Source organism: Mytilus trossulus, chromosome 2 (genome assembly GCF_036588685.1).
Source record: "Mytilus trossulus isolate FHL-02 chromosome 2, PNRI_Mtr1.1.1.hap1, whole genome shotgun sequence".
Lineage (NCBI taxonomy): Eukaryota > Metazoa > Mollusca > Bivalvia > Mytilida > Mytilidae > Mytilus > Mytilus trossulus.
Window position 1 is genome coordinate 94,606,170 of NC_086374.1, and position 15,274 is coordinate 94,621,443.

Genomic DNA, 15,274 nt, shown 5'->3' on the forward strand with positions numbered 1-15,274 from the left:
ACGAACAGGACATATGACGTCACAATGCAGTTATGTTCAAGCGACTGGGTCGACGTTTCGCGGATTTTTTTTATTAAGCACAAAAAGCATGTTTACCATAAGAGAAATAGGTTTCACAACTCGGGAGAATTAGATATCGTTTGATATCAACTCTCTTTATTTAATTTAAATAGTAATAACAAACTCGCCACAGGCTCGTTTATTATTATATTGAAATTAAATAACTCGAGTTGATATCAAGCGATATCTAATTCTCACTCGTTATGAAACCTATAAATATCAGTGGCATTTACACTGAATACGACCACATAGTAAGCCTTCGCACCAACATTGAAAGAATTTTGTCAATAATTTCAAGACTGAACGTTCTTTAATTTATTTTATTTTTTTAATTTAGTTTGATGTCATTTTTCAATTGCAGTCACATCTCTGAAATAAAAAAAATTTGATTAATACATCTGTTCACGAAGGAATGAATTTGATTGCTCGTACTGTGTTTGGTTTGTGTTATTTTTAAATATTTCTTTCAAATGCGAATATTCTGTTATTTTCTTCATACGTAAATACTTTAAAAAAACATAGAGTAAACTTTCAACCTAAGAAATGCTTAAATCAAATCTTAAATTACCAAATTCTTTTTGCACAGGTAAACCTTCTTGTTGTCGCATAGAGAATCATTCCAGGTTCCCTTATACGTTTGGTAATTTAACATATTGAGACAATTTTCCGATGTTCCGCCATTAGGTTCTCCAGTCCCTTTATTCCAGTTGACATAAGTGAAGGGAGAAAAATCTGCCATCCATATCCACTGTCCTTCTTTAGGATCACTACCACCAAGCCATAGAAGATGTACGTCATGCAGTTTTAATTCTGGAAATATAGTGTATGCAGCTTTCATTCACTATCAAAAGACAGCAGTGGACGATGTATCGAAAAAAATGACTTTTAACTTTTAAGGATATGAGCACCGATTATCAGGTTTTCTGCATATTGATATAGTCAAATATTAGCTGTGAGTCTCAATATGTAGCTTTTGATCAAGTGAGCGCAGCGAAACAGTTCAAAAAGCCTTCATATTGTGTCGAGCAGCTATTATTTCGCAATCACAATATGTGGACAATCTGATTATCGATTTATCGGGCTGTATTTGCGTATTTGGGAAGTTGTTTCTTTGTTTTGTGCGTAATAAAGTATATTTTACTACAAATCATAAGCATTTATATTACAGTCTATTTCCGGTAACTGTTAAATATACAATTCTACAGATACTGATAACACCTTGTGTCAACGATCATTGATTCTAATTCTAGGGCTGGCATGTCAGTTAACTGCAAGTAGTCTGTTGTCATTTATGTATTATTGTTATTTTGTTTATATTCTTTTGTTACATCTTCTGACATCGGACTTGGACTTCTCTTGAACTGAATTTTGATGTGCGTATTGTTATGCGTTTATTTTTCTACATTGGCTGGATGTATAGGGGGAATGTAAAGATCTCTTCAACATGTTTAACACCGCCGCAATTTTACGCCTGTCCGAAGTCAGGAACCTCTGGCCTTTGTTAGTCTTGTGATTTTTTATTTTAGTTTCTTGTGTATAATAAGGAGTTTAGTAAGACGTCCATTATCACTGAATTAGTATACATATTTTTTAAGGGGCCAGTTTAAGGACGCCTCCGGGTGCGGGAGTTTCTCGCTTCATTGAAGACTCATTGGTGACCTTCGTTTGTTGTCTGCTCTATGGTCGGGTTGTTGTCGCTTTGACACATTCGCCATTTCCGTTCTCAATTTTATACATTAGTATTTCTATCTTATGTATAATTACAATATCTGTCACATTATATTATCATGTATAATGTGTATTATTTTGGCTTGCTTATATTATATTTGCGTTAAATTAAAACTGTTGATTGTAAATAACCCTTATAAGACCATGATCGGACCATTATTATTCGAAATTATAATTTCAACAAACATTGTAATCACAAATATACTGAACCACTCCTATCGTCGCCGTCAGATGAAATTCGTAGCGGTTATCGGTAAAAATAATCTAAACTATCAATCGCGAAAAGAAAAACCACTACTGACCTACCTCTTAAATGATTGCACTGTGATAATCCTGATCTTTACATTTTCCAAGACGATTTTGAATGGTGGAATCCGCCATTGTTTTTGTCCGGAAGTGTTTCCGTGGAGTTCATTTCCATAACATTAGCATAAAGCGCGGAAAACCGTATCACATCAATCAAAAGAACATTTCAGCAAACTGAGTAAGTGACGAATGTCACATGTAAACAAATGATCGTCATAGAAACGAAGATGGCGGAATTACAATGGAAAACATTCTGGAAAATGAGAAGGTCAGGATTATTACAGTGCGATCACTTAAAAGGTATGTCAGGAGAGGTTTTTCTTTTCGCGATTTATGAATGGAATGAAAAAAACTATATCTCGAGTGAACGCGATTGATAGTTTATATTATTTTTACCGATAGTTGCTACGAATTTCAGCTGACGGCGACTATAGGAAATTTCAAAACTGAAAATAATTTTAAAATGCCAAAATCGAGAGCTCAATCACTTATCGTATTGATATAGAAAAATGTTCAAACTAGACGATCGGTGAAATAGCATTAAACCATGTGTTTTCAATATAGTTTTCAAAGGTATTCAACAAAACTAATAGCTTTTAATTTTTTTTCAAATATAGTCAAACCGTGCGCTATTGTTCGAAGACTAGAGTAGAAAGTACTTGTACTAAATAACTATAAATAACATACCAGATAGTTGCACACACACATACGTAATTACATTGTATTAATATATTTTTTTATATTCCAAGTGTAGCGGTGCTAGCTGAAACAAAGTTATATACCGTTTGTTTTTGCAGATATCCATGCATTCTCAGTAGCGTCATCAATCTTCGCCAATGTACTTCCGTGTTTATAACAATATCGCTTGAGAATAAAAATTAAAATCAAATTAATTTGCAATTATTGACAAGATTAATAATTTATTGGTTTTAATTAAAAACAAAATGTATTTGTATAATATTCCAAATCTTGTGTTATATCTAGTTATATGATGATAAAATATTTTGACAATGGCAACTTTTACTCAAATCATTATGTATACAAGAGAGCTATTGAACCAAGAGTTTCAAATTGTGAAGTTGAAATTACCACTTTGGAAATATTACGGACGATATCGCAAGTCGCTTGATCGTTATGGAATATCTGTTTCCCAGATGTCGTAACTGCAAACTCGTCTCATTTTCCACGAGACTTTTTGAATAAGACCTAATGATTCATACGGCGAATGATCTGCGCACCTCTCTGACGCACCTTGGATCACCCCCTTTTTTGTGGGATTCGTGTTGCTCATTCAGAAGTTACGTTTTCGGTACTGTTTGTCTCTTCGTCGTATGTTGTTATTTGACATGCATGCATTGTCAATTAGTTTTCAACTTAAGAGTTTGAATATTCCTTTGCTATCTATCGCCTGAAGGTTTTTGTGATAAATATTCTACTTTACAATATCATAATTACCTGTGCCTCAAACCAGTCAAGTTTATTTAAGCCGAAGTAATAGCAGTGATTTCTATATCTCGTCCATCCTTTCTGACATCCACTCGTTTCTATGACTGTGACTGTGAGGTAAAAATAAAGTAAAAACTGATGCTTCTGCTAAGTTAACAAAATTCTGATAAGACGAACATGCATTACCTTATCTCAAAAATGGAAAGGCATTAGAAATCAAAACATTTGAAGAAGTGTTACTGTCGTGAACCCTCTCTGCATATTCTTATATGGCAAATTATTCTTGTAACAATTTTTGTCGAATCGGCAAATTCTTTAGCAAGTTTAATATTTCTACACGAGATCGAATACTTTCGAAAACTTGCAGATTAACATTGTTTCCTCAATCTTAGATTTTAAAAAGGTTAGTAGCTTGTTATTGCAAAGCCATAGTATAGTATTATTTATTTTCTACCAAGTAAGATTTTTTTAAGTTTCTCTCATCAGTATAATGGCTATCGACAAACAAAATTTTTTGTAGTTATACAGATACAAACAATTTTTTTTGTAGTTATACAGATACAAACAAATAATCCGTTGTAAAGATATAACCACTTTTAAGGGGTATCAACATTTTCAAATAAGTGTGTATAACATATCACGAACACTCCCTCTAATATGTCTTGTGTGTTAAAAGTTTGCAGTAATAACCCATTCCCTCTAGGCAACAATCGCACTAAGATCTCTAGAAAAAATGCAAATTTTGATGAACGTAGTACGATTGTGTAGATCGCAGTAAGGTCGTATCATGGTAGTGGTGAGGTCTTCAATATCGTGATGAGTGTTACCAACTTTGAACATCTTTAAAACAATCTGAGTGCTGTCCTGGCTGTACCATCGGAGCGAGAGCGTAGCGATAGCGTGTTTCTATTCGGAGAAACTGCGCTACGATCTCACAGCGACGTTATTACGACCTCACTACGACCGTCACGTTCTCACCGCGACCCAACTACGCTTCCACTACGACTATGCCACGTTTCCACAACGCTGTTCAAGATTATACTACAATTCTAGCACGCCTTTGCCGTCCTCATAGTGACCTGACTACGTTCATACTACGACCATCATTCTCTTTGTCATTTTCACATAAAATATATTAAATTTCTTCAGATTTTAATTGTCTGTATGTAGTTAAACTTCTTGGTCATTTTCTCTAACTGCTCAACCATGTAGCTTGTTTTTATATAGATTAGACCGTTGGTTTTCCCGTTTGAATTGTTTTATACTAGTAATTTTAGGCCTCTTTATAGCTTGCTGTTCGGTGTGAGCTAAGGCTCCGTGTTGATTTTGGCCTTTAATGGATGGAGAGTTGTCTCCTTGGCACTCATACCAAATCTATATATTTTTAACACATTTGTGTCATCTTTGATATCGTTCATTATAATATCGTCATTTAAGCTTAATGGACCAGCAATAGGTTGTAATTTAGGTCGGAGTAGTCTGTCCGACATCTCTGCTTGACCAGGATTCGTTACTATCAGAGCTCCCCCTGCCTCTACATCAACCCCTACCACCATGCGCACATGTTCTAATATATGTTGGTGGCACCACTGTATTGGTTCTGCGAAATCTACGTTTAGAAGGAATGAAACAGTATTGATATGGAACATTTTTGTTGAGGACATAGTAAGATCGCGATATGAACGTAGTAAGATCGCGATATGAACATAGTAAAACAGTGGTAAAAAAGTCCTATAATCGCTGTAGAAGCTTGGTAAGATCGTGTTGCAATCGGATAACTCGTGGTATGATCGTAGTGAGAACATGACGAGCGTAGTAAGATCATGACAATCGTAGAAAGAGCGCGGTGAGAACGTGATATAATCTTAGCGGGATCCTTGTAGAAGTATAATGAGGACGTAGTGTCATCATGAAAACAACGAAAATAAAAATGTTCATGCCGCTTATACTGCGACCTCACCACGATCTAATAAATTAATTGAAGATTGCGTTGAGCGTGGTGCGATCGTGGTCTAGTGGGACTGGGGCTCAAAAAGTTATTGTATTTAAACACACGTTTTTGCTATAACGTTAAAACTCAATCTAATTCAATTCAAATATTGATAAACTTCTCCATATATCTATACATAAAATTGCGAGCAATCAAGATATAATTTTAATTATGATTAGATTTAAACGTTGACGTTAATTAAATTACAATACTTTACAACGTTTAGATGATCGGTCAATCGTTTCATATGTTAATCGTTCACCATGTCTTTCAATAACTGTGGCATTAGATAAATGATCATGAGTGTCTATTCCATGATTTATAAATTTAACTGAGACAACCGGAAACGTTCCCCAACATCGTCTGCGGACCCATATACGTTACTATAACAGTTACAACAATACATACGTTTTAGGCTGTCTTCTAATCCAGTGATCTGAGAATTAAGTTGTTGCATACTGTTTCTAATGGTTTTAATAATTGTTTTCTCTTTGGGTGCAAGACATGTATGTTTTCCTTTTACATTGACGAAGATCGTGCACAAGGCCAGTACTGGGCACAAAATTGTCAGCATCGTAACTATTGAAAACAAGTTATCGCTGAAATGACAAATAAAAGTTCGTTTAAAATAATTTTCTCTGTTTTTCCTCTATAAATTTTTATGTCATGAAAAAACCATCAAAGCATCCTTTTTCATTACATAAGTTGATACAATAAGTTACTGACAAAGTGACTTATATTTTTATACACTGCAAGAATTAATATGTGCCTTGCTTCGTAATTTTTTATATAAGCTGCATAATGATCAATGAGTCGTAGTGCGTATTAAAGCCTGAAAGCATCAGGAAAGAATATCCCATTTTGAGTTTAATTGGTAAAATGAGAAGCAAATCCTAAAAATATTGCAGAAAATAACACTTTTTGACGGTTTTTTTCCAACGAATATTTGGTTAATTTCTGAAATGTATCCGTTAAATTTAAATCGACATTTGTATGTAATGCTTACGTACCCAGGAAATTAGATGACCAGCACAGATTTCAACATGACAATTCAATGCAGATTTTGGTCAAATACAACACGGTCTGTAAGTTTGGTATAAGGTTTAATAACAAAAATACCGAACCCAGAGGAAAATTTGTTACGGAAAGTCCCCTAAGCACAGGGCAAAATGAAATTTCAAACACATCAAACTAATGGATAACAACTGTCCTATTCATGATAGGTAGGCATTTTTTAGGTTGAAAATTGTGAATTAATCCTGGTTTCATGGCTAGCTGAATATCTCACTTGCATGACAGTCGCATAAAATCAATTATAATAACAACGATGTGTGAACAAAATAAATAGAAAAATGGGTAGAACTGTCAAAAAAGGGTTACGACAGTCAACATTGTGTTATAATCCCAATCACTATAAAAACAAAGAGATATGTCAACAAAGAAAAACAAAAGGTAATCTATACAAACACATTAGCAAAATCGAGAGACAAGAATACAAAAATTTACCAATGCACAATAAAACAATAACGGGTTAGTCAAGAGTACATTGCCACGTGACATGAACAATACCAAAAAAGACTAAAACGTAAAATAAAAGTTTACAAAGACAAATAAAAAAATACAATGACACGTTATTATTCTAAATGTATAAACTTGTCATGCAATAAATGAAATATATAAATATATAGGACCAGATTTGCCCATTTGACCGTAATTTAAGAAAAATGCCCAACTCATTACGCAGAAGGTGATATAGTTAATGTTGAGTAGGCTGGTTTTTTGCGCATTTCTTTTTACTTTCTTTGCGTATATTTTCATATGTGGTTTGTATGAACATTTGAATATGAAATTCTCCAAACAGTTGGAAAATTCTTTAAAAGGATAGGTAGGGTCAGATTTATCTGAGACAATTTCTGAAAGGCTAATTTTTGGCAATAAGAAAAAATCAGAAAAAAATATTTAGACCCGGTATTTAAAAACCACAAATCGAAGAACACACATTAAGGATCTAGGAACTGTTATCTGTAATTCAAACAGTTGTAGAATGTGGTAACAATTGCAATTTCAAAAATGGTACAAACAATTCCAGTTCTTTCCTGTTACCAAAATGAATCAATTTAAAAAAGTTTCTTATGGGAATAAGGAATAAGTTTAAGACACTATGTGTTGTCTACTAGTATATCCTGAATAGTTTAGTAAATACAAATTATTGATTTTAGCATTTGTAATACAAAAGGTTTAGAAATATAATAACATATAGTCAGAGATGACGGTAACATGATAGAAACTTGAGTTAAAGTACAACGGTAACAGGACAGAGTTGGTAACAGAAAGGATTTTTTCTCAAAAAAATGCTTTATTTGATAGTTTAAGAAAAATAAGTCAGTTAAGATTGGTCACAATTGGAAGATTACAGCAAACAATCTCATTTATCCTTTGAAACTGTATTTGCCAGATGAAAAATCTCCCTAGGTAATGAAAAATTCTAAAATAAATTCCTTTTTGTTAATATCTACTATACTAGAATTGCACAATGTTCTCTAGCTGTTGTTATCAAAAGTAAAAAAACTATTTTATATTCAATATACTGTATATTACTTTGAAATCTATTTGATATGGTGATGATAACTTATATTAAATGAAATGGTTTACATATAGTAGATTAACTTTTTGATTCATCAGTGAAATTCCGTCAAAAACTTTGGTTTAAGTGAACATCATTCGTTCGTTTAGGGGCGTCGTCACTTCCGTACCAATATTGTGCAAGTATTTAGAAAAATATGATGCTATGTTGCACGAATATTTCGACAAATTGAATTATCATTATTGACAATCAGAACTGTTGTCATTATGGAATTGTGATTAAGTACATACGGAATAAACATTATTTTTAGTTAATATTCTGCACAAAGACGATCACTAAGACGCTTAATGAACGTTAACAGTACAGGGATACAGTCGATCCCCTCTATCTGGTAAATGACGTCATAAAGGCGCGCATAATTGACGAGTTTTCTAGGTATGGGCAAACTCGAAAGTGGTCTATTCTATTATACGTTGTATCTAATAACCGATTAAAAGTGCAATTAAAAGATGGCTATTATAACGAGGTTTTGAAAGAACTGGAAAAATGAATTTTTATTGCAATGTATTTACATAGGATTCCTTTTATTCTCAACACATATTTCTATAATGACACGATATCATTTTTGCTATATGAAACAATAGCAAACAGGGTCTTTAAGTTCTAATTACCGGTACTTCCTATAAAATCTTGTTTGCAAAGTTATAAATTATTCAAAATACTTTGGATTTTTTATCCCAGATATAGATTACCTAGCCATATTTGCATCTTAATGCGCTTCAACTTTATGGCTTTTAACCATTTTTATCTGAGCCATGTGAGCGTCACTGACGAGTCTTATAAGGACGGAACGTGCGTCTGGCGTTTCAAATTATAAGTCTGGTACCTTCAATAACTATTGAATATTCACTACAGTTTCAAAAGCAAGATAACTATCAAATCTGAGCTTTCTTTCAAATATGTGTTCGAAATTTGTGTCCTTTGGTCATTTCTATTATAGAATGGCAGGCAAATGCAAACATTCGAGAAATCCATCTATTGGTAAAAATAATTGATGATTTTTTCAAACTGTTTGATCTCTCGAGATTTACAGATAGGCGAAAAAAACATAAACAATGAAGACGAATAATGCAGAAATAATTATCATGAGAAACATGACGCAATTAACTTGAAACTACGAAATGGTTTTAAATTATTTATCAAAATCATTCATACTGAGTTTGATCGTTGTATGCACTTATCTAGATCTTAAGAAAAACAGATTGGTACAAATAGAAATTTCATGAAAACATATTTTCAAGCTTATGTCAGTGACAGATGAAAAATATTACAATTAGTTTTCCCTCTGACTTAGCGGTAATAGTGTACTTACAATTGCAACCTTTCTGTTAAATGCCCAGTTGCGTCAGAAGTTTCCTTCTAATTTTTTGTGTACAATAACATAAAAAATATCTGTTCCAAAAATCTATATATGATATTGTCACAGCTTTGATATGCAACTTTTAATAGCACGCAATACATTTTTTTTTCCGAGTTACTTGGAATATACAATTTTCAATTTTTATAGATTAGTGTTAACTATTAGATTTGAATTATATATGATCTAAGTTTCTGTCTTGGTTAAACATTTATGGTTTGACGAATTGTCATATTGTGTAAAAAAAATTACCATTTTTATCATATACAAATACGAACACATAATAAACTATAGTTTAATCCATCAGAGCTAACCACTTTCAATCGGTTATCCATCATCCCCAATCATTTTAGACTTGCAGTACCTATTATATAGCTGTTAGTATATGAATTGAGTTAAACATTCTGCAAATCTAAACGATAACAAAGTAAAAACGTAATGAATCACATAATTAAAAAATCGGCTTTACCAAATTTCTGCAAAATGTGCTACATGCACTCCTCTAAGTTAATACTTTGAAATATGTTAATAACTAAGATTTGATTTAAATTATAATGACTAGTAATCTGTTAAAGTACTAAACTAAACTAAGATATAGCTGGATCAACAACCATGTCATATCAAACAACTGACTGTTGGTTAACGTACAATACAGTTTATAGAACAATTTGACATGTTACTGATATAAGGCAATGCTTTCTTCTTTTAAACGTATCACTAAAATAATGGCATAAGTATTGCATAAGTATCGCATTAATTTTCCCCAAAACAAAAATCTGCTCGTGTATGATATTTTACTGGTGCTATGCCTGGTCGTTTCAATAGCGTCTGAACAGAAATGCAAAAAAAGGCCAATTGCGGAGCCGCAACTTTATGTTAAGAACAATAACAAAAGTTCATGAACTGAATATTTATCGATTTTTTTTATTAATTACATCATGTCAGTACCTATAGAAGCACTAATGGTATTATACCATAACCGAGTGACCTCGATATCAGAAAAAAGTAAAATCACAAAAATACAGAACTCAGAGGAAAATCAAATCGGCAAGTCCCTAATCACATGGCAAAATCAAATGACAAAACACATCAAAAACCAATGAACAACAACTGTCATATTCCTGACTTGGACAGGCATTTTCAAATGTAGAAAATGGTGGTTTAAACCTGGTTTAATAGCGCTAAACCTCTCACTTTGAACGATAGTCTCGTCAAATTCCATTATATTTACAATGATGCGTGAACTAAACAGAAATAAGAAATAAAACAGTCCGAATATGGGTACAGTAGTCATCATCATGTTACAATTTTAAAAGAAACAATTTCGCGTGTCTGACGTCAGAAAATGTATATGTCACATATTTTTGTCGTTCAATGTTTATATAAACAATTTTAAAATTTCATATAGGCAAGGAGTGTGTGTCCGAGCGAGAACTGCTCTAGTTCATTACTTTAGAAATATTTATTTGATCGGGTTGTTGTCTCTTTGACACATTCCCCTTTTCCATTCTCAATTTTATTTTTACAGAGTTTGTCTTTAGTGCCGTGAGGAGGCAGTAGAGTGCCTCCCCGTGCTTCAGGTTTATGCTCTTACAATATACTAGATTATGGAGTGTGTGTCCGAGCGAGAACTGCTCTAGTTCATTACTTAGAAATATTTATTTGGTCGGGTTGTTGTCTCTTTGACACATTCCCCATTTCCATTCTCAATTTTATTTTTTACAGAGTTTGTCTTTAGTGCCGTGTGGAGGCAGTAGAGTGCCTCCCCGTGCTTCAGGTTTATGCTCTTATAATATACTAGATTATGGTGTGTGTGTCCGAGCGAGAACTGCTCTCTAGTTCATTACTTTAGAAATATTTATTTGGTCGGGTTGTTGTCTCTTTGGCACATTCCCCATTTCCATTCTCAATTTTATTTTTTACAGAGTTTGTCTTTAGTGCCGTGTGGAGGCAGTATAGTGCCTCCCCGTGCTTCAGGTTTATGCTCTTATAATATACTAGATTATGGAGTGTGTGTCCGAGCGAGAACAGCTCTAGTTCATTACTTTAGAAATATTTATTTGGTCGGGTTGTTGTCTCTTTAACACATTCCCCATTTCCATTCTCAATTTTAATGTTAGCATACAGGGTTAAAAAATCAAAAGTATGTAAATATCAATTTCAGAAATAGTAATAAACCTGAAAGATTGGTTTTCTATGCAAATAGCACATATTCCTTAATAAACCTTCATCAGGTGCACAAAGGGCTAATAGTTTCAGAGCCAAATGATTAATTGAAGATAATGTGTCGATATGTAAACACAAGACAGTACTAGTCCAATATATACTTGACATAATTACAACATGTAAAACCCCCATGTAACATCGAAAACCAAATTGTAGCACAATTGTTTATGTTCCTGTACAGACACATTTCAATTGTATAAGAACAATTTCTTAACAGAAAGCAAAAAACAACGTATGTTAAAGTGGGGAAAAAAGGAAAGTTCGTCTTATAATTTTTCTACCGAAATCTAGGCAACAAGATACCAGTATGTAGGAAATTCTTGAAGCACAATAAAAACAGTAAATCTATTGCACATAGAAAACTTATGCTCGGTAAATTAATGGAATTGACAAGCGAAAGAAATTTGAACTGTTAGAAAATATATACTGTATCTTTTAATAGTGTATCATAACAATAAGAAGGTAAACTTGCTTCATTTTCATGGGATTTTATTTTCCAAAGCTTCCCTAGAAATGTGGAAGCAGAGTTAGTGTGAATGCTTCGTCTCAAAATTACAAAGTAACTGGTTTGTTACAGTATTGCACAAACAGGTCCAAGGAGAAACAATTATAAGTTGTTTTCTTCAGTAAGTGTTATTTATATCGACTTTAAGTCAGTTGTGATCAAACATTTTGAAGACAAAAAGGATAACATTTGTTTAAAATAAGAACATGTTAGCACATTTTTATTTCTGAATATGAGGTAAGTTTCAAAATTATTACCATTGTCTAAAATCCGACATAATGTTAAAATAAAAACTAAGCTCATCATAGACACCAGGATGGAATTTTTTGTTGGTGCCCCAAACGCGAGTTTCGTCTACAAAAGACTCACAAGTGATACTAGATTAAACTAGAGGCTCTAAAGAGCCTGTGTCGCTCACCTTGGTCTATGTGCATATTAAACAAAGGACACAAATGGATTCATGACAAAATTGTATTTTGGTGATGGTGATGTGTTTGAAGTTCTTACTTTACTGAACGATTTTGCTTCTTACAATTATATCTATCATGAACTTTGCCCATTAGTAACAGAGAATTATATTTGGTAAAAATTTACATAAATTTACCAAATTAATGAAAATTGTTAAAAATTGACTATAAAGGGCAATAACTCCTTAAGGGGTCAATTGACCATTTAGGTCATGTTGACTTATTTGTAGATCTTACTTTGCTGAACATTATTGCTGTTTACAGTTTATCGCTATCTATAATAGTATTCAAGATAACCAAAAACGGCAAAATTTCTTTAAAAATTACCAATTGGAGGGCAGCAACCCAACAACCAGTTGTCCAATTCATCTGAAAAATTCAGGGCAGATAGATATTGACTTGATTAACAATTTAACTTCTTGTCAGATTTGCTCTAGATGCTTTGGTTTCATAGTTATAAGCAAAAAACTGCATTTTACCCCTATGTTCTATTTTTAGCCGTGGCGGCCATCTTGGTTGAATGGCCAGGTCATCGGACACATTTTTCAAACTAGATACCCCAAAGATGATTGTGGCCTAGTAGTTTCAGTGGAGATTTTGTAAAAGATTACTTAGATTTATGAAAAATGGTTAAAGATTGACTATAAAGGGCAATAACTCCTAAAGGGGTCAACTGACCATTTTGGTCATGTTGACTTATTTGTAGATCTTATTTTGCTGAACATTATTGCTGTTTACAATTTATCTCTATCTATAATAATATTCAAGATAATAACCAAAAACAGCAAAATTTCCTCAAAATTACCAATTCAGGGGCAGCAACCCAACAACCGATTGACCGATTAATCTGAAAATTTCAGGGCAGATAGTTCTTGACCTGATAAACATTTTTATCCCATGTCAGATTTCCTCAAAATGCTTTGGTTTTTGAGTAATAAGCCAAAAACTACATTTTACCCCTATGTTCTATTTTTAGCGGTGGCGGCCATCTTGGTTGGTTGACCAGGTCACGTCACACATTTTTTAAACTAGATACCCCAAAGATGATTGTGGCCAAGTTTGGATTAATTTGGCCAAGTAGTTTCAGAGGAGAAGATTTTTGTAAAAGATCACTTTAATTTACGAAAAATGGTTAAAAATTGACTATAAAGGGCAATAACTCCTAAACGGGTCAACTGACCATTTTGGTCATGTTGACCTATTTGTAGATCTTATTTTGCTGAACATTATTGCTGTTTACAGTTTATCTCTAACTATAATAATATTCAAGATAATAACCAAAAACAGCAAAATTTCTTCAAAATTACCAATTCAGGGGCAGCAACCCAACAACCGATTGACCGATTCATCTGAAAATTTCAGGGCAGATAGATCTTGACCTGATAAACATTTTTACCCCATGTCAGATTTGCTCTAAATGCTTTGGTTTTTGAGTTATAAGCCAAAAACTGCATTTTACCCCTATGTTCTATTTTTAGCCGTGGCGGCCATCTTGGTTGGTTGACCGGGTCACGCCACACATTTTTTAAACTAGATACCCCAATGATGATTGTGGCCAAGTTTGGTTTGATTTGGCCCAGTAGTTTCAGAGGAGAAGATTTTTGTAAAAGTTAACGACGACGGACGACGACGACGACGGACGACGACGGACGACGACGGACGACGACGGACGCCGGACGCCAAGTGATGAGAAAAGCTCACTTGGCCCTTCGGGCCAGGTGAGCTAAAAACCAATAGTTTAATGATATTCAAATCTCATAAATTGATGAAGAATTTCAAATTAAGTTACAAACAACAGCTGGAAGAATCGCTTTGCCGGCAATGTAACCACCAACCAACATGACAATCCAAATTCAGACTTGATGTAAAAATAAGGAATATGACAAAATAAGCACAATAAGTAAAATACTGATCTACCACCTTTTCTTGTATCAAACAATCTACGAAGGCACAAACACATTGTATCGTTCAACCATGCAATTCATGATGGTGATTATAAACATGTTGTAGTGTTAGTTGTTTGAGCAGTTTTTATGAAAGTAGCATATCGCTTTTAATAAAATATTTTAGTGTGGTAATGTTGAATGTTGAATAATATATATAAACGCCAAATAATCGGCATATAATATGATATTGCTGACAAATAAGAAGTTCACAATTTGAAAGTTAAAATTACAACAAATAAAAATCCTGAAATTAATGCAGGTGAAATTCCTACAATGAAAGAATAAAAAATAATTTACTTATCTTTGTAATTACAAAGAAAATGTTAATGATTGCTGCGAGATGCTTTAATATGTTTTGTTGATAAAATATAGTTTAATTGTATTTAAACATTTTAGTATTTTGTTACTGTGTTTAATCTTTTGGCAAATATTGTTATACTTCAAAAAAAAAATCTTGAAAAAAGATGCAAAACATGTGATGTTACGTATAGTTTGCTTTATTTTGTAAAGATGACTTATAGGATCACAGATAGAGAGTTGTCTGGAATTTTCAAGTAGCAACCCACTATCAAGAAAACCATGATAGGAAATACAACCCA

The 15,274-nt window shown here is 33.2% G+C and overlaps 1 protein-coding gene across 1 annotated transcript; it reads right to left on the reverse strand.

Annotated features, from left to right (window-relative positions):
• Positions 1 to 2,868: 2,868 nt before the first annotated feature.
• LOC134706115 (early activation antigen CD69-like) lies at positions 2,869 to 6,123 on the reverse strand. The gene is made up of 3 exons (XM_063564823.1): positions 5,939 to 6,123; positions 3,550 to 3,650; positions 2,869 to 2,958 (listed from the first exon to the last, which is right to left on the reverse strand). The coding sequence occupies exons 1-3, from the start codon at positions 6,102 to 6,104 to the stop codon at positions 2,869 to 2,871; spliced, it is 357 nt and encodes a 118-aa protein (XP_063420893.1). The 5' UTR covers positions 6,105 to 6,123.
• Between the last annotated feature and the right edge of the window lie 9,151 nt (positions 6,124 to 15,274).